Consider the following 27,209-nt stretch of genomic DNA (forward strand, 5'->3'; position numbering starts at 1 on the left):
TTTTGTTTCCACAAGTCCAGTGCTTGAAAGGAAAGTATTTCTATAATGAATATTTACATATGTTTTTAGAATAAAGCAATACAATAAATCAAAAATATTTGCCAAAGCCAATAATTAAATAATTAAATTTGTCCTGTATTACTCTGAAAATAGTGTTTTTGAAGTTGTTTACCTTCCTAAGACAAGCCTATCTCTTCCCATGAATCTGTGTTCGCACAGTGAGAGGAAAGAGATTATTGTGGGGGCTCAGGGAGAGGGTGGATTACAAGAATTTCAGGCAGGAAAAAATGTGCTTAGTTTGAGAAGGTCCTTGTCTCTGGGAATGGTTGTCTCAGCAACTCCCGTCCATCCTGAAGGGCATGCCTGGTCAGGTAGACTCTCTTCAGGGCTGAGAACCACAGTCTTAGAGAGCCAAGTTCCTGGCTGGAAGCACCTTGACCCCATTAGACTCGGTTTACACAGAGGCCCTCAGAGCTGCTATAGCGGACAAGACAGAGAGGCCAAGGGCTCAGGTTCTTGGCTCCCTGCCCCTACGTCAATCTTAAATCTCCAGTCTAATATATTTTTTTAGGAAGGGGCTCTGTACAGCTTCAACTGGGGATAAAAAAGGATCTGCTGCTAAAACATGTTAGAAAGTCATTGCATTAAACGGTCTAAATCTAAATTGGAATTAAACTGTTCCACTGGAATGCCATGTACTTAAAACTACTTTGTTTGGCTTCTTACTAACTTGTTTTTACTAATTGGTGCTTTGGCAAGCCACTCACAGACTGCAATGAAGGTATTTTAAGAATCAGTCATGTTAATTACATGTCTCTATGGTTAACTAATCATTGTAATTGATTCACACTTCCCCATATCAACATCCTCTGTTGTCCTGTCCCACACTGAATCTGGGCTTCATCACATGACTTACTTTGGTAGCAAGCAGAGATTTGAAATGCACTTGAAAATTCAGGCTTGCCCTCTTGCTGCTCCTGGAACTCTAAGCCATTATGCAAACTGCCCGAGCTAGCTTGCTAGGTGGTGAAAAATATATAGCCAACTCGTCCCCATTGCCCAGCTGACAGCTAGCCAAGCCCCAGAAGTAGAGCTGCCTAGTTGGCTATTTCACAGCCTGGTTGACTGCAAACACAGGAGTGAATCCAGCAGAACTGCCCAACTGAGTCCAATCCAAATTGCCAACTCATAAAATCATGATCTACATAAATGGTTATTTTAAGCCATTATGTTTCGAGGTGCTTTGTCACACAGCAACAGCTAACTGACACAACCTATACTAAGGCTACTGTTGAGGTTGTGGTCTGCCATAGCAAGCAATGAACTCTTTATGAGTCTTTGGAAGAGAAACTCCCCCCAGGTCTTAGGACCAGGAAAAACCATGTATCTCCTACGCAAGTGGATTGGTTTTACCTTTTGTATTCTGTGATTCTCTGATGTAACCCTGTGAAGATCAGAGTCAAATCCAAGCCTGTCCCCTTCCCACCTCCCCAGCAAGCACAGGAGGCTCTCCGGCACGCATTCTGGCATTTTAATCATGCCCGTAGCTCCACCCTCTTTCATTTTGCCCCAACGTCCTTATGTATTTTATCTATTGTATTATACGTATTTCTATGAGCTGCCTCAAAACCTTTACATAGTAAGTTTGAGAACAAGTAAATTAATCCAAGGACTGTGTCATAGCCTTAAAGACAGTAATGAAGACAGGGGCTGCCAAACTGTCATACCCAATAGAAACCATGAGTGATGTTTTCCACCTGGATCTGACTTTAGGTCTCAAAACAATTTTTACCCAGAAACACAACAAAGCCAAAAATGACTCCCATCTGAAGCATTCAGAATTTTTCCACCTTTCCTAGGGAGGCAGAGAATACACCTTAACCATGTGGCATCTTGAGTTGGACTTGCCTGGCTTTGATTTCTGGCTTCACCACTTCTTACTATGTGAGCTTGAATGAGTCAATCACTGTGGACTCTCTGTACTTCAGTTTCTTTGTCTGTGATATCAGAATAGTAGTGTCTACTTCAGAGGTTACCAGGAGGGTGAAGAGAGACAATATGTACAAAGCAGTAGCTATTATTATTACTGTTATTACTACTACTGCTACCACTGCTACTGCTCCCCTTCATCCTCCTTCGTCTTCCACAACCTCTCCATAAATTCATCATCCTCATTAAGGGGACAGAGTGCTATGAGACACCATCTAATGCCACCATTAAAAAGATACTGTGGGGCTGGCCCCGTGGCTTAGCGGTTAAGTGCGCGCGCTTCACTACTGGCGGCCCGGGTTCGGATCCTGGGTGCGCACCAAGTCATCGCTTCTCCAGCCATGCTGAGGCCGCATCCCACATACAGCAACTAGAAGGATGTGCAGCTATGACATACAACTATCTACTGGGGCTTTGGGGGGTGGGGGAAGAAAAGGAGGAGGATTGGCAATAGATGTTAGCTCAGAGCCGGTCTTCCTCAGTAAAAAAAAAAGAGGAGGATTAGCATGGATGTTAGCTCAGGGCTGATCTTCCTCACAAAAAAAAAAAAAAAAAAAAAGATACTGTGTACGGCTGGTTCAGTTTATTATGAAATTTCATGCAATACTGCCTAGATGTATAAATACGCACCCCTCCCCAGTCTCAGACATCTGGTGTTACCCTGTAAGAGTGGAAATACCTTTGCCTCGTTGCTTCTTTTCCTTTTGTTCACTTAATTTGTCCAGAGGTAGGTTTGTCATCTCAACTCCATAAACGGTTCTCGCGAGCACTGCTGTCAAGGAGTCCATGATGTTGGCCCACTCATTGATGAGCTCCTCCCATTCAGTGAGGGAGGACAGCACACCAAGAAAGTCATCCCAGAGCTCTCGAGAAATGTACACAAAGAGGTTTGCTCGGATCCAAGCCACAATGAGCGTCTAAAACCAACCAACCAACAAGAGAATTCAATCATCTTCAATTGCAAAAAGTATAATCTTTAACAGGATATTTTAAATTACTATCAATAAAATGAATTTTAAAATAAAAAGTCCTTTTGGATATTTTCTTTTAATTTCTCCAAATTCATTTGATCAACTGTAATCAGGATTTGAGCTACTGTGAAATTAGCTACCATTATGAACTAAGCTACTGATTCAAAATTATTCTAGTGTCTATGGCTGGTCCTGGCCGTAACCGGAGAGAAGACAAAGCTCTCTGTACAACAACTACTGTTTCCTGAGACAGCTCTTTCCCTCATTCTCTACAGGCTACTTCAAACCTTCTCCTCTATATGTAAACCTCCAACCCCACCAACTCCTCTCTGATTTTTAGGAGATGAACTCACTGCAGACTTCAGAGAAAATAGAACCCCTTAAACAACAACGCCCTCAACCTCTGCCCACAAGATCCATGCACTTGCCTAGCTTCGTCTCCACGTGAAGGCTATAAGCAAAGACGGGCTCCTGCTCTTCTATACTTGTCCCCTCCTCTGCTTTGGCCCTCTCCCTCAGAGTCTGTGTGTTTCTATCAGCCCCACCTCTCCTTTATCTCCAACCTATCCTACTTCCCCAGTTCCTCCCCATCAGCATTTAAACATGCTCCAATTCTTCCTCATCTTAAAAAAAAAAGCAAAAAAGTTCCCTTAAACTCAGACATCCCCCTCTCATAGAGCTCTCTTTCTTCCCCTTTCAAAGCCAAATTTCCTGAAAGAATGTTCCGCGCTCACTCCATCTGCACTTCCTCATCTCCCAGTCAACTGACTGCTCTGGCTTTCTCCCTTCCTACCCACCCCACTTTCGGCCTGAGTTTGGTCTCCATTCTCATGGCTCCACTTATCATCTGTATACTGCTGACTTCCGAATCTCCATGTTCAGCCCACGCCTCTTTGCTGGTTTCCTGACCTACCTATCTGCTTACTAGACAGCTCTACTTGCATGTTCTGCAGGCACCTGTAACACAGCAAAATAGTAAAAAGAATTTGATTTCTTCCATTGAGATTCTTCTAGTTCCTGGACCTGGTCTCTCTTGCTCCTGGCCTTTGCACATACTGTTCCTTCCTTCTCTTCCCTCCTTTTTGCCTCTTTAAACTCCCACTCATTCTTTAGGTCACAACTTGGACATCACTTTGTCCAAGGTGTCCCTGACTGCCACCCCACCCCCAGACTCTGGTAAGCAGCTTTCAGTTCCCACAGTTCTCTGCATTTCCTCCTCAGAGGCCTTATCACTCCTTTCCTGAAGAGTCTATTCACTTCTCCGTGTCCCTCCTCTAGCCTTATGGTCCACAGCACTATAATTGGTCACATGTGTGGTCATATGACCCACACAACTGGTCAATTATGCATATATTCTGGATATTTCCTTACCTTGAAATTGCCCAGTTCCTCACCTCTGCCAAAATATTCCGCATCTTTTAAAATTCAAATAAAAATGTGTCTCCTTTGAAATACGTACCAAGTCCATCCCAGACGAGCCTCAGATCCCTTCCTAATCTTAGTAGAGGGAATCTTTATATCCAAAGTCTGTGTAACTTTCCTGATCTGTGTCAGAGCTAAATGTACTTGTTAAGGTGCCAACTTGCAAATATTTCTGCCCAACCCAGATGCAAATATGCTCCCACTGTCTTCAAGGATTGTACGATGCATGGGAGAGGGATGAATTTGCTTTTTAATTAAAAGAGAAATTTTTCTTTAACATAGATATAGGGAAACTTTGAGATATAAAAAGCAGTCTGTAATTAGACAGACCTGTTCTCATCACTTCAAAAATCATATTTAAAGTGACCCTTTTGTAATGTACCTGTTCTCTATCTTTCAGATCATGTTTACTATACTTTTTAAAGAGGTAAAAATGTTAAAGTTGAGCTAAAATAGTTAAGTACATTGAAAACCAGGTTTTAAACACTCAGACTTATAATCTAAGATGAATGAATTTTTTAAAAATTAAAGACAATGCAAAAGAAAAAATTAAAATAATTTTATCATTTATAATTAATACTTTATTATATATTTTTATTATGACTAAAATGCCAGCTTCTTCAAATTCATTTTTACACTCATGTTCTCAAAATAAGTTTGAGGCCATCACCATAAAATACACACATACAACAAAATTAATAAATAGTAGATAAAAAATATTATCTTAACAGAGTAAGAAGAGAAAGTAGAGACTGGCCATGTTAGCAGGACTCAGCCTCACATTTGTTTCTAGCACTAGCTTCGGGTTCAAAGGCCGATGTTTTGGTGCGGTAAGATGCCCTGTATTGGGAATCTTGCATTGGCTTCACTTTATTGACTAATTATAAAACAAGGACAGAACAACAACTTCCTGCAGCTTACAAAATTCATCTCACAGACATGTACACAGACCCGTTGAATCATCATCATAATTCACAACTACTAACAGCTCCACACAGAGCAAAATCATAAAATATAGTCAGGGGGTGAGGACATGAAGGCAGGACATGAAGGCAGGGCATCCTTTTAATAAGTTACTCTTTTCTAAGAAGAAGAGTGACAGAACTCTTGGTTCTGTCACTAATTTGGTTTGTAACCCGGGCAATTTACTTGGCTTTTCTGGAGTCATATTTCTCGTTAAAAATAAAAAGCTGAATAAGAGCATCTCCAAGGTTCCTTCAGCATTGAAATTCATGTTTTATCAAATACATGTTGACACACAAGCTGTATTAAAAAAAAACCTTCACCTGTAAATCACTCCTTTTCTTATATACATTTCCTAGACAGCCACTTTCTACATTTCTCTACTCACTACATTAGGGGACTACAGAACTTTAAAGTAATGGCTCAGGGCCGGCTCTGTGGCTTAGCGGTTAAGTGCGCGCGCTCTGATGCTGGCGACCTGGGTTCGGATCCTGGGAGCGCCCCGAGGCACCACTTCTCCGTCCAACGCGAGGCCGAGTCCCACGTACAGCAACTAGAAGGATGTGAATCTATGACATACAACTATCTACTGGGGCTTTGGGGGGAAAAAACTGAATAAATAAAATCTTTAAAGTAATGGCTCAGACTGTAAACAGAAGGACCAGAGTCCAAGTTTACTGATGTACCTTCAGAGCCTCAAGCATAAGGTCAGATTTAGCACTGACAACAGACTAAAACATCATTTATGACAATCACCATTATCTGGTAAATATTTAAAACTAAGTAAAACTCAACTATCATTTGAAGAAAATTTGCCAACCCAAGTGATCTACTAACAGAGAAAAAACTACACACTAAAGGAAAAATTAGAAAAAGATAAAAGGATACTGGCAATTTAAAATTTCCTGTCCCCTTTAATAGTCTCCTTATTCAAATGTTTAAAAATTAAGCATCTGGCAATTGTCGACAGTCTGCATGACCAGGTGAATAACAATTAGACGGCACATTTTAATTTTAGTATGGGACTAGATGATGCTCACTTGATTGCCTGGCAGATCTGTCTAGACCTTTCACATTTTTCTCCCCCCTTGGATCTCACAAAAGGACTTGGAAGACCAACAGAAGATCATAAATCCAAAATGAATCCTCTCTGATTCTTATGGCAACCCTGCAAGGTAGGAAAGAATCCTTTCCTGGTTGTGACAGATTAGGGCAGAGACTCAGAAAGGTGAAGTAATTTGCTCAAGGCCACACAGCCAGGAAGTGCCAGAGCTGGGGTCAGAACCCAGAAACTGTATAACTCCAAAAAGATCATCATTTCTCCACTATTTTATGGTTAGTTCTTAATGTAAGCATTCTTGATCCATCTAACCATTGCCAAAATAATAACAATGGCATCAAAATCATTGATCATGGACTCAAAACTAATCTTCAAGCGACATCTGACAAGATTTCTCCATCAATAAGGGGGATTTCCACCCCCAACCCAAAACCAAACAAACAAACAAAAAACACAACTCCACAATAGATTCTGGCTTAATTCAGTAACAAGTTCTTGCTCTAATTCCAACATACACACTAGATGCAGGGCCAGGCAACTGGTGAGGAATGAGGCCCAGGAAAGAGCCTGAGCTTGGCTTCAGGCCATGTCACTTGACAGTTCCAGTCCCAACAGAACTGGGAGATCAGGAAGGTGCCAACAGTGAGATGCTCCATGAGAGTCAGAGCAAAGTCAGAGCAAAGACACTGAGGATAGCGTCTGTATGTCCAGGTGGGCAGCAAAGCAAGTGGTCAGTACCACCCCCGAGGCAAGAGCACAGCAAAGTTGGAGACACACAAAAGGATGTGTAGACCACGTCATATATCCAATAACTAGGCAAAGCAATCAGAGTAAAAGGGATTATATTATTCAGGAGGCAAGTGAGCACATGGCAATTATTTCTGCAGCCTCTCAGACATTTTTCTTCAAGTCAAGATCACTCAATCATAATAAATTATTAAAAATTAATATGAACAGTTGGGTTCTCTTGTGTTACAATGTGAATATTTAGCTTTATTTAAAGAATTAATTTCTCTTTTTGTCACCTTCACCTACGTGTCCTACTTGTCTTCTAGATATGCTCTTAATATATATCCTCAAAAACCACCTTCAAGTCAACTGAAGAGGGAAGTTAACAACTTCTCCCTGCAACTGTCACTTCCAGCTCATGATCCACCATGCTTTCTCCTAATCAAATTATTCAAAGCCAGGTCTATCCATTGTACTGATGCCTTTACTTGTGCAGAATGTCACATTTTTCCAGAGTCCTTCACACTGTTCTCTTTCAGAAATGCTTCATAAATTCTATGCATCCCATAAATATTAGTGCTTTCTAGAACAATGCTGCAATAGGCTACTGCTCTCAGGATCCTTTAAAACTTCCACTTCCCAGGCAGTTAGTTCATCATCCGCCTTCTCTTCTCTCTCCCTTAGGGTGACATCAGACTACTCGTGTCCTTAACCATTCTCACCACGTGAGGTGCAGGAAACACAGCTACTTCCTTGGCTTTCTACTCCCATCAAGGCCAGCCCAGCCCTCCTCACCTTACCAAGGACTTCACTTCTGCAGTTCTCCTCTCTCTCCACCAGACTATCTAACATGTTCTCTCCCACACTGGGCCATCTCCACTGGCGAGCAAACATACTTTAATACCACCTACCTTAAACCCTGCCCTCCAGGCATGCTGCCCGCTCCAGCTAGCTCCCTTTTCCCTCCTCCCATCTACATCAATATCTCTGCAAAGCCTTGAGTATACTTGCTACCTCCACTGCCCAGCTCTCATTTTCTCCTCTATCCTCTCCAAGTGGGCCTCAATCCCCTAAAACATTAACTACCTACATCTTGTCAAAGCCAATGGTCAACTGGCAGTTCTCTTACCCAACATTCTTCTCCAGACATTCAGGATACATGCTCCTCTAGTTTCCCTCCTAGCTCCCTGGCCACTCTTTCTCAGCATCTTTGGCTGGCTCCTCTCCTCCACCAATTATGGAGATGGGTTTCTTCTCTCTCTGCCACTATTCTCTCCCTAGGTGATCCCATCCAGTCGTGTGGCTTTAAACACAACTGACCAACACATCAATGGCTCTCGCATTTTTATTTCTAGCCTGAACCACTCCCTGACCTTATTCCCGTTCCCAAACTTCTGTTTATCCTTCACCTCTTCAAATCTACCTGGTGCTCCACCAAGGCAATCAGCTCTTCTCATCTTCCAAATTTCTACCAACCTCAAACAAATCAAAAGAGGAAGTAGATGGCAGAGAGGTGGGAAGGTCTAAAAGAAGCTCAGCACTAACTGTAAAGAATAGATTAGAACCTTCAGGACAAAGCTAAGAAGAAAAATTTCTAGAAATTTAAAGTTAGGTAAATTTTACTCAAAATTCTCAATGATTAAAACTAATTCACTGTGAAATCTAATTCATTTCTTGCATTTGCAGAGTTTTAATGAAAAAGACTTACCCTAAACAGTAACCCTGCCAAGCTCTGGGCAAATAAGTCCTTTATTTGTTTATCCTTTGGCTTCTGCATGACAGCTTCTGTTATCCTGAGTAGTATTTGCAACATCTGTTCCCTGCGCCACCCAAAATAAAAGCTTATATTATTAATCACATCTCCAAAGCACCTTAATTCATGGGTACAAGAAATTCTCTTAAGAATTCAGCAACATTGATAATCATGTATTCCTTAAAAGTATTAAAAATCCGAATGCCAATTACATAACGAATACCATATTTTATCAAAATAAGCTACTTTATGTTACAACAGTTGTAAAACTATGTCTCCTCCTGATGCCCACATCAATAAGAGGGATAAAAGAGGTATCATCCTGGCCTGATTTTCTCCCCTTGCACAAAGGGAGGCAAGATTGTTTCTCCAACTGTGCTGGGGTCCCGTAAAGGCACTCAGTGAGTAGCAGTGCCTGTTTGAACTTATGCAGCAACCTTTAATTTTCACATCTATTATTTTATTGACCTGTAAGGTCTCCCTATCTACCTTTGTGATAGAAAATAAAATTGACCTTCTGGTCTTCATTCTGGGAAGATATGCAGTCAGCACCATTGTATGACCGAACTCCACAGTATTCTCACAGGTAGGAGGGTTTGAAAATGTCACCGTTGGTCACTTGGAGGCACAGAGCTTTATGCCTGAAAGATCCTGACTCTGCACCATGGGGCACAGCTGAGATAACTGCAATCACGACATCTTAGTCACAGCATCCCTCACAGAAGGGGGCTTTTATGTAAAAGGTCTTTGAAGAGTATAAAGCACTGAAGAGGCAAAAATAACACTGCTAATTATGATAATAGTAATAAGTTCTTTAGAACAGCCAAAGGGCATCTTTCTTTCTTACAGCTAAGTTACATTCTTCATATCAGAGTGTCTGCTCACTTCTTTTCCTAAATTCCATGGAAACTGAGAACACTCTATCTTTTGCAATATAAGGGAGGTCTGTTTGTTCTCTGAGGGAAATCACCCGGTTCCTTTTAACTTCTCCTTCGAGGTCTTCTACACAAAACATTCATTCATCTTTATAACATTCTCCTTGGCCTTACTGCTCCTTAGTGATAAAATCGAGAATTGGAAAAGTACTCCAGGTCAGATAATGAGATCTCTAAATCACAGTTCCTTTTTTCTCATATTTCTGCATACTGGTACACTATTTTCTCTTAACATGACGTTGAATCTCATTCAGCTTCTCATGGTATAATGACCTCTAGGCATTTCCTGCCCTATTTGTAGCTGATCCCATTTGATTTTCATCCCGGGGTTATCTGTTGGCATACACTCTCGCTGCACTCTGTTCTACTTGTTTGCTTGTGCTGTACACTGCCTATGGATTCTGGAAGCAAAGAATATCAAGTCACGGGAGATCTGGGCACATGTGCATGGAGTGGACAGCGACTTTGAAGAGGAGAATGAGGGAAGAAATGATGCAGAAAAGAGGACAGCCTGTCGCTCACCACATTCTGGGTCCCCAGGCCCCTATCGCAGGTGCGGGGAAGGGCAGCCCCCAGTGTCACCACTGCCTGCTCACATTATGTCACGCTTAAGACAAAAAAAAATGATCCCTTCCATATGAATGGTTACATACCCATCCTGCAAACATGATGAGAACAAGAGACATAATAATTTTCGAATCAAATCTCAGTCACGGGAACTGCTATCAAAAACTGCAAACCTGATCAAAGCAATGACTGACAAAGACAGGGTTAATTTAATTTCTGAACCTATGAAAGCTTGGAAAGCCATGAAATTCCCATGCAGAGTCTTCTGGAAGAAAATGAGGGTGAAAAAATTGTCTCCAGTTTGGAAAAACCTTTCCTAACAGTTTTGACTCCAGCTTATTCCTTTCTATTTTGTGAAACACTGACTTTTGGTGACTCCTCTTCAAAGGAAAACGGCTCAAAGAGTGTAACAAACTCCTATTAGAGCACATGAAATTACACACATGTGCTGTCCTGCTGTTGGCAGAGGAAGAGGATTTTCCTGCACTCCTCATTATTTACTGTGTCCTCATCTTCTCACACAGATGGTATTGTTACTCATTCACACGCCAGTTATTCACTATTTCAGGACCACTTCTTAGCACTTCCTTGGCTACAAGCCCTGGTCAAAGCTGCTATCATCAATGGCCACAGACTTTGTGCTCCTCCCCACTGTCTCTTCTCCATGTGGCAGTCAGAGAGGTCTTTTGGAAATGTAAATCAGGCTGTGTCACACTCTTGAGCACACACAGAGAGGTAGTAGTGTCCTTCCTGAGGCCTGCAAGGCCCCATGCAACCTGGCTCTGGCTTGCCCCTGCCTCATCCCCTCCCACTCTCCCTCTCCGTCTCCTCTGCCACATAGGCTGTTGTCTTGTGCTGCCTGGAACACACCATGCTTGTTACTTGCTGTTCCTTCATCAAGAATGCTCTTCCCTCAGATCTCCCATGGCTCCTCTCTCCCCTCCCTCAGGGCTCTGCTCAGAAAGGCCTTTCCTGACACCTGATGAAGAAAACTCCCCTGCCCTCCACACTGTCCCCTTCCCCAGCCTCACTGTTGTTAGCACTTAATCCCACTGGTATTGTTTCTGTGTTCATTATGTCTCTCAGTCTATGAGGACGGAAAACTCACGAGGGCAGGAACCTAGTCCCTCTAGTTCACACCTTATCCTCACAGCAGAAGCTCAGCAGTTACTTACTGGACGACAGAGGGGAGGGAACTCAGGGATTGTCTGGTACTAAACTACATAAGAAAATTTGCTAGGGAAACAGGTCACATCCCTTTCTATGCTCCACAGACTATTTTTTGGTATTTTCATCTATTTCTATAATTTGTTTTTTTATATTTTTATCTGAAAATTTCTGAATTATTAAAGAACAGAGAAGAATTGCTTAATGTTATTTCTTAGAATTTTCACCAAAAAAATATTACCAAAAATATCAAAATACTGCTGATACAATGGTATGCTGAATTCATAGAGTTTTCAAAGAAAAAAAAGCTATCAAAATACTATTGATATAACTGTGGTATCGAGGAGCACATATTTCACTTGAAAGCATACCAGCATTTCTCATTATTTTCAATATTACTGATGCAGCATTTAACTTTGTTTAAATCATATTGTTCATCACTGTAATATTTCCAGCTTTAACAATTGCTTCTTGGAAAATACTGCTAAGTTTAAAAATCTGGGAAAGAATGACATTGAAATTACATCTTAAAATAATCATTTTGATACTGTGGTTTCTGTATTAGTGAACTTTTTGTGGGACAGGATTCTTCAGGCCCTCCCTTCCCTCATCTGAGAAAGAAAAGGGCTGGACTCGATACCCCGGAGGCCCCTGCCAGCTCATTTCTGCCTCATTTCTATGGTTTCCACCAACTGCAGAGAGATCCTTCCAAAGCACCCTTAGTGCTGACTCAAGGAGGTCCAGAAAGGGCATCCAGAACACAGCTGAGTAATGGGGACCCCGAGAATTTCCAGGAGGGAAGTGTGCCACCAGCGCTGGTCTGCAGTGGCCTCAGTGGACTGAGAGCCCAGCCCAGAGAAAACTGGGGGAGTGCTGACTACAGCCAGGCAAGCAGCGAGGGCAGCTTCTCTGCTGGAGGGTAGTGGCTGGGTGGGAGGAACATGCGAAGGATGGACTGGAGAGGCATTTTAAAGGCAGAACAGAGAGGCTGCCTTTCCGATGCATGAAGGAAGAGAGGAGTGGAAAGTGACTGTGAGCCACTCTGATCTGTTGCTGAGAACCTCTGAAAAGACCTCAAAACTGGAGTGATCTGAAGACATTCATTATGGGAGAAGGGCACAGGAAAAAATTTAATGCATCGTTTACCTTTAGGGGTATTATAAACACAAAAACACCAAACAAAAATGAAGGATAAAAATGAAGACATTTTACGTAACCATATTTTAACACCACCACTATATTTTGTCTGTACTATTTATTTAGCCACTCTGACAATTTATCACTTAAAGTTATTGTTTTTCCAAAAAGAAATTAAAACTTGAAGTTTGAAGCAATAAAAATCAGTTAACAGCATTTCAGAACAATTAACAAACTCTCCTGGGCTTATGCAGAATGAGATTATAAAACACCAGTTATACTGCTTTTTCACAAAACTGTTTGATGATAGTTTAAAATGGAAAAATCTACTATTAAGTAATACAACTACTTATTCTTAATTCAAGAACATTTTTAAAACCAATAATGAAAATAAATGAACTATCAAAGTACTGGATACTTACCTTCTTCATAATTCACAGAAACTGTTACAAAAGACTAATTATTACCTTATTGTTAACTTTGTAAAGCCATTTAATAAATAGAGGCTTTAACATTTTAATTATGTTGAAAAACAAAAACATCTGTTTTACGATATTAATTAATTTGAAACAAACTTACCATGTCTTTTTATTCATTGTAAGCTCCATTATCATGCGCCTAAAAATAATCAACACAGCTTTACAAGTATCAACTTGTTCTTTCAAGAGCATGGGAACTTCAGCACATGGTTCCAACAAAAAGACATTAGCAGCATTTGTCAAAAACACCTTAAAATCAACAAATTTTACATTAGAAGATATAATTAAACATATAAATCTGAAAAAAAATTTGCTTAAAGATAATGATATTAATTTCACTTTACCAATGAATCACTTTGTGTTTTTTCAATTAAGACAAGTGGTACCAATACACACTCAAGAATTTTTTTAGTTCAACTCTTAGAATCACTTAAATACTGAGATACCTGTAAGACCTTTCCTAGAAAAAAATTACTATTACATATTAATACTGCAACTTTAGAAATTTTATGAATCAGAAAAGCTTCTGAGGACTTCTTAAAATTCCCTCAAAAAAAGTGGGGGGGTGGGGGGGAGAGAAAAAGTAAGATAGGATCACCACTTCTGGGTGAGAAATTTTGGGGTGGGGGAAGGGGAGAGGAAGAGGAGTTGTGGTCAGCCAGCGGCTAGAAACAACTATCTGATTACTGTTGACTCTCCCAGCACAGGAACAACTTGCTGACAGGAAGCACGGCCAGCCACGCCCAACAAGGGTGTGGACCTCTAGGAGAAATGGCGTGCCAGAAGTAGTCAAAGCCACATGATTGACACTGCACATCTTCCAGGAACACATATTTTTAATATGAGAACTATATTATGCAGTAGAATATAAAACCTAAGTGAATTATTAAGATAAAAACATTTCACAATATTTTCAGATAGTCATCCAACAGCTCTACACTCTGCCTCAGATCTGTAGGATCTTCAGGAAAAAGAATTTTTTGACCAACAAACTATAGCAGTTTTAGTGTAATTTTTGTGAGTCTGTTTTTTAAAGACGTACGCCATAGATGATATATTGCAATGTAGATCCTTTTAATTCAATGTATTTGGCTTCTTGATTTGAATTTGAAAGTATTGCATATTCCCAAGTAAAAGTGAAGAGTCTTCATGTATTATACTTCTTTCACTTTGCTTTGTAAAAACCTCAAAATGCCAACTCCAGAAATATTTCTTATTACCGTGTTAGTGTTAAGGTAAAAATAAATAAAATTAACATGTCCAAACTGTACTTTTAAAAAGCAACTATAGAAGAGTACTATCTTATCAAACCTCCATTTGGCCACTTTCTCCTAACAAACCAAGCAAAGGACCAAGGTCCTGGATACAACGAGAACAAAAACAGCTATTTAAATCCAAACTAAACACTTGTTTAAAACTGTAGCACTATAAGCCAGTAGAAAATTTTTTCTTGGTTACATCCAAGTAGATGTAACTTATCCTTTCAGAAAACAAATAACACTCTTCTGAACCCAGGGAGATAACTGGCACCCACAACTCCCACTGGCTGACAATGGGATGTCTGATGGTGGCAATCTGGCAATCCACTTGGAGGAAGGGGGTTACTGAGGGAAACAGGACAGGGACTCCTGCAAGTATTTCCCTGTGAGGACACAGGTTATATTTATGAGCTGCACCAAAGTTCTTGGAAGCTACTCAAGTAAAATCATCTTGATTTTTTTTTTTTTTGCCGAGGAAGATTGGCCCTGAGCTAACATCCGATACCCATCTTCCTCTACTTTATATGGGATGCCGCCATAGCATGGTTCAACGAGCAGTGCGTCAGCACGCGCCCGGGACCCGAACCTGTGAACCCTCGGGCCACCGCAGCAGAGTGCACACACTTAAGCTGCGCCATTGGGCTAGCCCCATCTTGATTTTTTTTTTTAAGTTAATTTCAAATTATTTGCTGATTTATTTTTGAAAAATGAGAAAATTCATTAGTTACAGCGTATTAAATTGCTAAGTACCTTGAAAATAAAAAGGATAGCGTGATAAGGAATCCTATGAAGAGACAGATGATAGAAATACGGCGTCATTGAAAACTGGGTAAAATGCATGCCATGCCCATGCCATCCCCAGACTCCACGCCTGGCCTCTGTGTGCAAGGCCTAACTGGACTCGACTACAAACATGGATACAGCGTGGAGGGTGGGGTGCCAGGGAGTAGGGGAAAGAGAGGCACCCTGTGTTTTCACTTATACTCTAACAACTTTCAAGCTGGGTGGGACCCAAGAGGTAATCTCCAATCCTCATTTTTGAAATAAAATCCTGAGGTCAGGGGAGATTAAGTGATGAGCCAAAATTGTTCTTTCTGATGTCCTCAAATGGTAACGGTTCTATTCCATATATTCATTCAGATAAACATCTAAAAATTAATACATTAATCATCATTCTTCATAAATGCAGGTAATTTTTAAAAGGAATATTACTTATAAGATTATATAATCACCATGCTTGTCTTGTAAATTCGAGTCCAGTTACTAACTTCCCATATGTGTTCAGAAGATACTTTTCAGATTTAAATCTCAATCATTTTGCATTCACTGCATAATAATTCCTCTCAAAAACCTGCAACCAGTTCATATTTCTCCTTTGACTAGAAAAAAAAATCTTTTCAAACTGAAGGTGAGAAATCAGGAAGAAAACATAGAATGAGAATCTAAGGGTTGTTTACTGACAGATGGCTAAAAATACCACCATACTTTATACGATGTTATCTCAATAAACGAAATGTTCAAAGTGACTCCAACTGGGGGCCTTTCCATCTCTGGCTGGACACGCACCTGCAGCATGGCCTGGGCCCCGGCTTTCACATTCTTATTTTCCTCTTCTGTCACACACCCTCTGTTCACCGCACTCGTGAAGGAGTATGTTCGTCCCCAACTGGAAGATCGCTTATGACCGGAACTTTCAGACGAGGTCTTTAGAAAATAACAATCAGTTAACAGAGGGGTAAGAAGACCATATTTGCATATTTAATTCCTCACACTCACCAGAATTCACAAGAATATGGTTTCTAGGAGGGGAAGTCTTTTTTCCTTTTGTTCACTACTCTACCTCTAGAACCTAAAATAGTGCCTAGCATTTAGTATGTGCTGAAGAAATAAACAAACATCCAATGACTGAATGAGCATGTAAGACTGATCTTTAAAATGTGATAAATTCCATTTGCTTATTTTACATTTTAACTTCATGACTAGTTATTAAAATGATTTCACCAATACTAAAAAATCAAAATTATGGAATTAATATAGATATTTAAAAGTGATATGCCTTTGGTTACAAATATTTTTAAATGTTTGTTGTTAATTGCTATAACAAACACCCACTTTTAGAAATAATTTCTCAGACTAGATTTCAAAGTAGAGTAAATATACACCTATAAATATGACAAGTTTCTTTTATGTTTCAGGCACAGGTCCCACTCTGTTGTTTTATATTTACCCAGCCTCTAGCTTTATCTAACACGGTAACCTAAAGTTAGCTTTATCCAAAAGGTCCACTCTAACAGCACCCGCTTTCTGAGGAGCATCCAGCCCTGCAGTGAGGCTTATTTATGGTGGAGATAACACTCACTATTAGGTTAGTTCTTTCATGTGTATAACATCTTGATTTTTTTCTGGTGCAGGCCACTGCACAAGAAAAGGCTCCCAAAACATTCTAAATTTAATTTCTCAAATGCTATTTAAACACGTCAACAATAAGGCAGTGACTTTTTTAGTCTCATACAGAGACGTGTAAAATATGATGGTTTATTAAACAACTCTCATGTGATGGTGAATCACAAAGCTGTAACGCACTTGTGACCCTGGCCTGTGGGTTAGGAGATGACAGACGATCTTGAATAGAGCACAGAAGCAGCCTCACTGAGGCAGGTCCTCAAGGAACTCAGCAACTCGAGAACATCAGATATGTTAAAAAAAAAAAAAAAAAAGATCCGCCTGCCTATGTCCCACTGACTGGGACCCTTGACTGGGCAGGTATGCTTTGCTAAAATATATATACTCCCAACTAAAACAACAAATGATAAAACACTACCTCCTTGCTGTCAGTCTCTGAAAATTCTAATTTTTCAGCATCTTCTTGGGCAACTTCTTTTTTATCTGGTTCCTCCATGAATACAGGTTTATCTTGGAGGATCCACTTTCTGTATACTTGAATTACTTTTCTTGTTACAGCTATGTCACAGGAAGGCAACAAAAATGCCTAAAATGAAAAGAGAAAAACTTCCTTTAACTCTACACAAGCTCAGATCACTGGAGCCATATAACAGACATTTCCAACGGCCATCACCAACTTCAGACTTTCCTTTGAAACATACAGCTTGTGAATGTACTATAGGAGCCAGGTATTATTGTGCACACCAAACTTATCTGACGAAAAAAGGCATTTTCATAATTGGGCCAGAAAACATAATGCAACTTAAAAATAACTACTATATTATGAATAATTTTTCCACAAAAATAGCCAAAGTGCATACCTATGCAGGTATTTTAATTGGCTATATAAACAATAATAATTGCACAACTGGGAACTTTTCCCAATGAATCAGAAATACATTATAAGATAACAGACATACTAGTAGAGCTAGGTGCAGCCAATTGTCACATCTCTTCCCAACTCCATGTTCACTTACGTCATGTTGGTAGCTTGAATTGGCCATGGCAGGAGTATTTACACCACAGAGGTAGGCAAGCACTACCAATCAAGGCTTTTCTCTTCTTTTTTTGCCTTTTCCCTTTCCTTATCTTTCTCTTCCTTCCTTTCCCTTCCTTCTCTTTCCTTCCTCTCTCCCTCCTTTCCATCTTTTTTTGAGACTCAGCTGTTCAACATTTACCAGTGCACTACTGAGCACAGATACCGATGTTAACAACAGCCACTGGCCAGTTGTAGCACTGTGCATATTTATGTGAACTTTTTAACATTAAAGAATCCCTTTACACATCTGAATTAATATATAGAATAAGAATTTTGATTTAATGTATAAGATAACAAAAATGTAAATGGAATATGCATTTGCTTTTTGGGTATCAGCTTTAAAGAATATTTCTGTATGGGGGGGTGAACACGAAGGAGAGGTACTCAACACTCTGATGAATGCTTTAATTCCATAGATGAGAAATAAAGATCAAGCTCAGAACCCCTGAGATATTTCCCAAGGTCCCAATATTTCCTAAAGTTAGTTAATGATGAATCTAGGTCTTGATCTCAAGTTTCAGAGATTTGTTTTAATACCATCCTTAAGGTTCATGCTATAGGATCCAGTTATAGGCAGATTTCAAGGGTTCAACCCTTGTCACTTATTTGAAGTGACAAGGGCTCATGCAATATATAAATTTTCCATAGATGGTGGTCATGTTACATCAAATTTCAGAATAGAGGAGTTTCTATAACAAGACGGCAATGTATCAACGTATCAAATATTCTGACTCATACCTTAATAAAGATCAAGAAAGACAAGAATATGCCAAAGTACAATGGTGTCCCATTCTAATTTTGCTCCAAAATTTTATTACAAATATTTTCACACATATAAAAAGAGTTGAAAGACTTTTACAGTGAACATTCATATACCCACCCTCTAGATTCTACCATTAGCACTTGTATATGTGCTTTACCACATATCTATCTGTCAATCCACTCCTCTCTATCCTTGTTTCAATCCATTTTCTTTTTGATGCATTTCAAAGAAAGCTGCAGATATCAGTACATTTCACTCCTGCAGATATCAGTACATTTGAGCATGTATCACTGAACTCTATCACTGACTAGAGTCCAAAATTTATTTATGTTACTTTAGGTAAAATTTATAAACAATGAAATGCACAGATCTTAAGTGGACCATCTGATGAGTTTTGATAAATGTAGACAACTATGTAACCCAAATCTAACATCAAGGTATATCATGTTACATTCCCCCCAGAAAGCAAACATAAATCCTTTCTGGAGGAAAATAAAGTCACAGTAAAACCAAAATTATTTGTACAGTCTGGTTAGTATGATATACGGCATCTTAATAAAAACTCAGAAGGGCCAGCCTAGTGCTGTAGCAGTTAAGTTCACACGTTCTGCTTTGGCAGCCAGGGGTTTGCCGGTTCGGGTCCTGGGCGTGGATATACTCGCCACTCATCAAGCCATGCTGAGCCGGCATCCCACATAGAAGAAATAGAAAGACCTACAACTAGGATATACAACTATGTACTGGGGGCTTCGAAGAGAAAAAAGAAAAAAAAACAGGAAGATTGGCAATAGATGTTAGCTCAGGGCCAATCTCCCTCAAAAGAAAAAACCAGAAATATGAGAAAAGAAGTCAATATTAACAAAATCACAATAAAAAATAGACAACAGTTTAAATGTATGTGAAATCTAGATTAAGTAACAGAAAGAGATATAAATGAAATTGACAAATGAAATAACTAAAATTAAAAACTCAGTGTATAAGAACGACAACAGAATGGACACAGCTGAAGAGAAAACTAGAAGAAAATATCCAGAATGAAGCATGGAGAGACAAAAGGATGTCTAAATCAAAAGACGAGGTAAGAGGGAGAATACAATGAAAAGGTTATCCTATGCATGGTTGGAGATACAGAAGGAAAGATTAGCAAAAAGTGGCAAAAACAAAAAACAAAAACAAAAACAAAAACAAAAAACAAAAAGAAAGAATGGCTGAGAATTTTGCCAAAATTGATAAAAGATATCAATCCACAGATTCAACATCACAAAGAAACACAAGCAAGGTAAGTACAAAGTATATTACAGCAAAACTGCTGAAAACCAAAGACAATCAGAAAATCTTAAAAGCAGCCAGAGGAAGACAGACACATTTCCTCCAAAGGAGCAACCACATGACTTCACATAACTTCTCAAAGAAACAACGGATCAAAATAGTCAATGTGCAGAAAGAAAACAGCTACTTACGTAGAATTCAACATCCATAAAGAATATACTTAAAAATGAAAGCAAAATACAGACATCTTCCGATAAGAAAATGAGAAAATATGTTACCGAGGGACCTGATCTAAGAGAAATACTAAAAGTTATTCTTTAGGCAGAAGGAAAATAATCCCAGGTCAGAGATTTGCTAAGGAATAAAATGCAACAAAACGGGTAATTATTTGAATAAATCTAAATGAATAAAATACATATGAATAAAAAGAAAAAATCTGGGCAAAATAATTATAGTTCAGAAATAGATTATATATATGTATATGCACATATACATATGTGTGTGTGCATACAGGTATAATATATATTTTCATACTATGGATTTCAAATACACAAGAAAGGCATATAAACTGAGAAGAAGTAAATGAGCTAAAGTGCATACTATGAGGGAAAAGTTGAAATTAATGCTAGATTTTAAGTTAGGGATGTAGGCTGTCAGCCATTAAAATATTACAAATGAATATAAAAGTACTAATGTAGAGGAGAAAAATGAGATGCTAAAAAAAAACCAGTCAAAGAATTCAAGACAACTAGAAAGTAAGATAGTAAACTTAAATACAATTATAGCAGCTGTAATGTTAAATGTAAATGGAATAATGCTCCAGTCAAGAGAGAAATTATAAGGTTTAAATCAATTTTAAAAACAATTTTAAAAACTATTAAATTTTTTAAACTACTAAAAAGACTATATGCCATTTATAAAAAGACATCCAAAACATATGAATATGAGGAGGTTAAAAGTCAAAAGTCAGAAAAAGATATATCATACAAAAACACAAACCAAAAGAAAACTGGTAGAGCTATATTAAGAACAGGCAAGATCAACTTGGAGGCAAAAAAGCATTACTAGAGATAAAGAGAGAAAATTCTTAATGATAAAAGATTCAATTCAAAGGAACATATAGTAATTCTAAACCCGTCCTGCAACTAATAATTTTGCCTCAAATATTTATATAGCAAATACTGATAGACTTTGAAGGAAAATATGGACAAATCTACAGTCATAAGTAGGATAATCTCAGTAACTGGTAGAATAGCAGACAAAAAATACAAAGAGAAGAGAGTTGAACACACACTTCATACCTTCTCACTCTATCCTCCATGCCTCAACCTCTCATAGTTTTCATCTCTTTGTCTCTCTGAGGTGCAGTCAGGATAATTCCTTCAGATCTGTCATTCAGTTTATTCTCTCTTCAGCTGGATCTAATCTGCTATTAAACTTATCCATTGAGGCTTTCCTTTAATATTTCAATTATCACTTTTTTTTCACTTCTAGAAGTTCTATTTTTTCCTATTCCAATCTGCTTAGTCAACTGTTACAGTTGTTTCTTTAAACAGGTTAAAAATATTCATTCTAAAGTCTCAATTGTATAACTGAAGGCCTTGTGAGGTTTTCCTGCTTCTTCTGACTTGTATGTATAGAAAAGAAAAGTTTTGACTTACAAATTCCTAAGTGGAAGAAAGAGTGACCCAAAATTATTATACCCAGCTAAACTGCTATTCACATGTAAAGGCAAAAGGAAAACATTTCCCATCACAAAAGGACTCAGGATCTAGAGTTCCCAAGACACCGTCCTGAAAACACCCACTCAGTGACAAAATGAGGCCAACCAAGAAGTCAATCAAAGCAAGTATTTTAGGACTGTGGATACCAGAAGGAATGAATCCATCTAAATAAAGAATCAAGACTCAACAACTCATTAGGATTCCAAAACTAGCTGCAAATGGTGGTAAATTTATAATATAAATTTATAACAATGAAATCAGTAGAGAGGAAGAGGTGGCTGAAGAAAATATAAGACTGCTAATTTCTTCATATTTCATAACAAGAAATCAATATGCTATCTAAAATTATAATATGTAGTTAAAAAGTGATTCCAATACCTTAATGTTATTATAATATTTTTATTATAGACAAATCTGTTAGCAATTAATATTTCTTGTGGTAAAAGAATGTTTACTTGAATTTCAACAATTCCTTCAGTTTCACTTTATAGTCACGAGCCGCATACATTTCAGTCAACGATGGACCGCGTATATGATGGTGGTCTCATAAGATTAGTACCATACAGCCTAGGTGTGTAGTAGGCTATACCTTCCAGGTTTGTGTAAGTATACTCTACGATGCTTGCACAATGACAAAATCACCTAACAACACATTTCTCAGAACGTATAACCATCGTTAAGCAACATATTACTGCATTTTGTTTTCTTCTGTTAAATTCAAGTAAAATAAAATTCAGAAATCTTCATTAAAAATCCATTAAAGATTCATTAAGAATTAAAGATTCCATTGTCACAGAGTTATTCTGTCAGCCCCCACCTCCACCCCGGCACTTCTCCATAGCTACCCTTGCCCCTGTCTGGTTTCATCTTTACCTGTCTCTGTCCATGGCTATCTGCCTGCCTGTCCATCTACACCTGCCGGCCAAATTCTCTGTCTGTCTGTCTGACTGCACCGATCCACCTGTACATCTACACCTCCCTGCTTATTTCCATCTCTGCCAGCTGGCCTGTCTACATCAACCTGTCTGTTCTTCTATGCCTGCCTGCCATTTTGTTTATTTCTATCAGCTCATCTGTAAGCTCTGCTATCTATCTGTCAGGCTGTGCTCCATCTGTTTATATCCTCTCTTACCCATCTCCTCTCTACCAGTCTCTTATCTGTATATCTAGCTAGCCAGGCCAGCAGCCATATATATACATACAGAAATACCTAGAATGATGCTCTTCTAACATCAATAGTAGTTACTTAAATGGTAGTGTTTTGAGTGATTTGCTTTTGCTTTCTCCTCTATAATTATATATAGAGAGGGACTGTTTATCTAATGAGCATTCATCTTTCTTTAATAAAAATAAAGTTATTCTTTAAAACAAAACAACCTAATGAATAAACATCCCCGAGAGCACTGCCTTGAACTTTTTAGGTCATAACCTAAGACATTTTACAGAAGGATATATGCATTTGTATATACATAAATAAATAAGAAGTTTCACAAAGAAATACTACTCCTTACAATATGCACTGCACTATGAAATGTTTTGGTCTGTCCTATTTTATTCAATTCCATTATTTTTTTTAAAAAATACTGGTTGTTGACCCACTAAGTTGATTTCATGACCTACGAACTGTCACAACAGGCAGTCTGAAAAACACCAGTTAGAAGACAAGTTTCCAATGGAGCAACCCAGAGACCAGAACTGTCCTACCTGAAGCACTCTACCACTGCCAGCCTGCCTGCTGGGGGCAGCAGTAAACTGAGGCTGCCCTGAACCTTGCAGAACCTCATCTCCCATCAGTTACCGTCTACTTCCACTGCCTTCAACTCACTGAACCACCTAGTCCAAGATGACTTGCACCATTATTAGCCCCTGCTGTGAGTCTCTCTGCTCCCAATGGCCCCTCGTCAGCATTTATTCCCATGTCACACACATGGACATCTGATCTTCTGCTGTTTCGCACCATTCTCTAGTGCATACACATACTTATCTCCCCACTGAGAAAGGGTCCTTCTTGAATGTATATTTTAAAATTTAATAACCTTTAGGCTTAAATACTCTGAAGCCTTTAATTTAAAACTGAAAAAAATTATTATGAAAGAAGTCACATTTTGTCCTCCACAAAAGAAATATTCTTCACTGACCAAGAGAGGGCGATAGAAGGCAATGTTAAACCCCATGCCCCTTTTCCTAAATGTCTCTATTTCAGTATTTTAACAATGTATAATACTCATATTTTAAATTTCACATACCCACTTTCAAACTAAATTTGATTAAGAATAATTATAAAATGTAAATAAAATGTTTTCAAGCTTCATGGCACATAGATGTCTCATAACTTCAGTTATAAGCAGTCTGCAGTTACCTCAATGACCCAAGCTACTTCAAAACGGAATTTAGATTGGATTTAGGATTTAGATTGAATTTAGAATTTACAGCACACTAATGCCAGGAGTGGGATGTCAATAATGGATGCAGACAGAACTATGTGCACGATAAACTGACAATTACACAATAAAGGTAAAACCACATCAAGCGTACTGACCTCTGCTCTGAATCATATGCTCTCCAGGATCCTGACTATTTCAATTCAAATTAAATCTTTACCTTCCATGTGTAAAACAGGAACATGACTATGCAACATTAATGGAGGGAATAGGACAGATTTTTAAATCATGGACTATTATGACAAAAGAATGTTTTGGCAGCATGATGTGTACAGCATAGATTAAAAAGGGATGACACAGAAGGTGTGGGGCTCCAAGGAGCGTGCTGCCAACCATGGTCAAAGGAAAAGGAGAGAAAGGGAGTGAGAGAGCCCCTTGTGTGACTTGCCCAGTGATAGCTCATAGGAGAAGTTGATGAGGATCCGAGAAGGGTGAAAATTATATGCATCTAAGAACACAGGTCCCTTTAAAGAAGCAGTCAAATCAGGAGGAGAAGCTGATGTTAGGGAAGGAAATGAGCTTAGCTTTGGCCTTGTTATCATTAAGATACCACAGCAACGACGGATGAGATGGCATGTGGGCATTTTAAAGGGCAAGTGTGGAATTAAGAAGCAAGATCTGGACAAAAGGCTTGATTGGGAGTCATGTGCCACAGTGCTTGCTGGCACTGGGCGAGCAGTTGCAGGCCCCAAGGAGGCAAGCGTGGAGTTCCAGAAGCAGAGGCTCCAGCCCAGAATTTTGGCCAGCTCTGCTAATTTAGAGTGAACAAGAGGGACCAAAAAATGAAACAGAGACGAAGACACTGTCAGGCAGTGAGAAGAACCAAAGCAGTGCTAGGCCACAAAATCAGACAAACATTTTATAAGAGGAATTTTAATTGCAGATTAAACAAATTTTCTTAAGCAGAAATTTTTTATTCATTAAAATACAAAATATGGTAAAACCTCTAGATTGCTGTGGATTACGCTTAGAGTTTCATTCTTGGTTGATTTTTTTTTTATGAAAGTCTCAGAAGTGAAGCGTTCATCATTCACTATTTGGAAATCCTGCCTCTCCATAAAAAGGTCTTCATGGTGCGTGTGCACTGCTCATACATGTACAGGAGTCTTCCTCTTCTCCTCACCAATAACAGGTCTCTGTCTTTCAAGGGTCTCACCTTCTGTTCCCGTGCATGGACTAAACAACCATTCCCCCGTCATACACACACCCACACAAGAGCCATTCTCTCTGTTTTCCAGGACACCAGGACCAAGACGCAGGTGGTCAGTGGCTCCACCCCGGGCTACAGAGCTTCTGTCTTCTCAACTGCACTGAGGGTTCTGCTTTCTCTGCCAGACGGTTACAGCTCACGGTTTCTCCACAGCAGCACTATCGACATTTTGGGCCAGATTTTTCTTCTCATGGGTTGGAGGGAAGCTGTCTGTGCTTGTAGGATGTTTAACAACATCCCTGGCTGCTACCCACTAGATGTCAGTAGCACTGTCCCCCTCCCCTATTGTGATAACCAAAAATGTCTCCAGACATTGCCCAATGTCCCCTGGGGGGCAGGGTCAGCCCCCCAGTTGTCACCCATGACTGCTAATCATTGCCCCAGCCTCTGATCTCTTCTGTCTTCTTCCCTTGCTCACGCCGTTTTCCCTTTTGTACTCTGCTCTTCCCAACACCTTTTCAACCACCAGTTTCCACCACAGGTCTGTTATTTCAATGTCTTGGCCTCAACTCCTTTCTTTCCTTTTATTCCTCTCCTCACTCACCTTTTTCCCCTTACACCATAAATATTTCTATCATATGTACTGCCATATGCCTTTGCAGGGAAAATAGAACTGTTTCCCGAAACCTGCAGCTCATTAGAGAGCTCCCTTAGGCCCTGGGAACACTGCAGCCTTGGGCTCTTCTTTGCTATGTTCACTTGCTGATGAGTATTCAGGAACAGCTTTCTTCCCATCTACCTCTGGGTTTAAAGTTTGTTATGGAAACATGAGGGTAATTGTGGGATTATTTTGCTCAAATATAGAATTTTCGCTCCATATGTAGGACTTTTACAAAAACAAAATTTTTAAAAATCACAAAAGAAACAAAATCACACCACTCTACATGAGTGTTGATGATTTCATTAAAAGCGGGATCAGAGGGATCATTATTCAGTCGTGTAATTTAGGCCAACCCATCAATAGTATTTCTTGGAGTACTATGAATAAAAGAACAAGAACAAATCTCTCTTCAATTTCAGGAATCTATCTCACACACACACACACACACACACACACTAACCTGGTGAAATATTTCATTGACGAAATTGATATAACCTCGAGTTGACAAGAGAATCCGCTGCACCATTTCATACACTGTTCGGTGCTCTTCTTCAATGCTACAAAGGCTTGAGTTGCTGAGTCTTCGGTCGGACAAGGTGCTGCTGTTAGAATGGCTTTTGTCCTGCTCTGTGGGCCCGCCACCATCCATCTCTGGTGCCCTCTCTTGCACCGCACCACCACTGACAGTCTGGAAGAAAGTCATGACCACTTCTGAGTGACCCTATTTGACACTCAAGAACATCTAGCAAAACTGAAGACTTGCTTCATTTTAAAGAGCTCTGGTTACCATCAACTTGATAGCAAGCTGGAAACCAGCACTGCTCAAAGCACAAAGGGATCCGGGACCTATACTTACCAATTTTCCAGGTCACCAACTAACCCCTCCCCAACTCAGTTATTTTAACAGGAAAACTACTAAGATTATTGCAGGGAGGGAAGTTGTGAAATTTTATCAACCTAAAAAGTTTATTTATATTTGTAGAATCACAGACTAGATTAATGTGTAAATGAATTTATATTAGTATCACCTTTGGTCTCTCCACTTCAGCACTTACTCTACGGTCAGAGAGATTTGAAAATTCGGTGGATTTTTCCCAGCCATAATGTGGGAAGCATCATTTGATTCTTAAGACTCTGTGACACCTTGATGGAGAAATGCCAAGATCTTTAAAGGGCATTTATGAGAAAAGCCTTGACCTGAGTTTCATATTCACAATCTCAGATCAAACTTAACTGACATATTTATAAAACCTTAAATATTCAGAAGACTTTAAGAGCACAAAGAAATA

At 39.3% G+C, this 27,209-nt stretch overlaps 1 protein-coding gene across 10 annotated transcripts in view; it reads right to left on the bottom strand.

The window, feature by feature from the left end:
* RALGAPA2 (Ral GTPase activating protein catalytic subunit alpha 2) overlaps positions 1-27,209 on the bottom strand; it is a 310,483-nt gene that overhangs the window by 202,932 nt on the left and 80,342 nt on the right. For all 10 annotated transcript variants that reach the window (XM_087445685.1, XM_087445686.1, XM_087445680.1 and 7 more), the window contains 6 exons: positions 26,381-26,608; positions 17,253-17,420; positions 15,998-16,135; positions 13,273-13,421; positions 8,843-8,954; positions 2,669-2,906 (listed from right to left, as the gene is read on the bottom strand). In XM_087445685.1, coding sequence (XP_087301811.1) covers positions 2,669-2,906; positions 8,843-8,954; positions 13,273-13,421; positions 15,998-16,135; positions 17,253-17,420; positions 26,381-26,608 — 1,033 coding nt within the window. The remainder of the gene's footprint in view (positions 1-2,668; positions 2,907-8,842; positions 8,955-13,272; positions 13,422-15,997; positions 16,136-17,252; positions 17,421-26,380; positions 26,609-27,209) is intronic.

Source organism: Ceratotherium simum, chromosome 21 (genome assembly GCF_057802395.1).
Source record: "Ceratotherium simum simum isolate JZ-2026a chromosome 21, ASM5780239v1, whole genome shotgun sequence".
Taxonomy (NCBI): domain Eukaryota; kingdom Metazoa; phylum Chordata; class Mammalia; order Perissodactyla; family Rhinocerotidae; genus Ceratotherium; species Ceratotherium simum.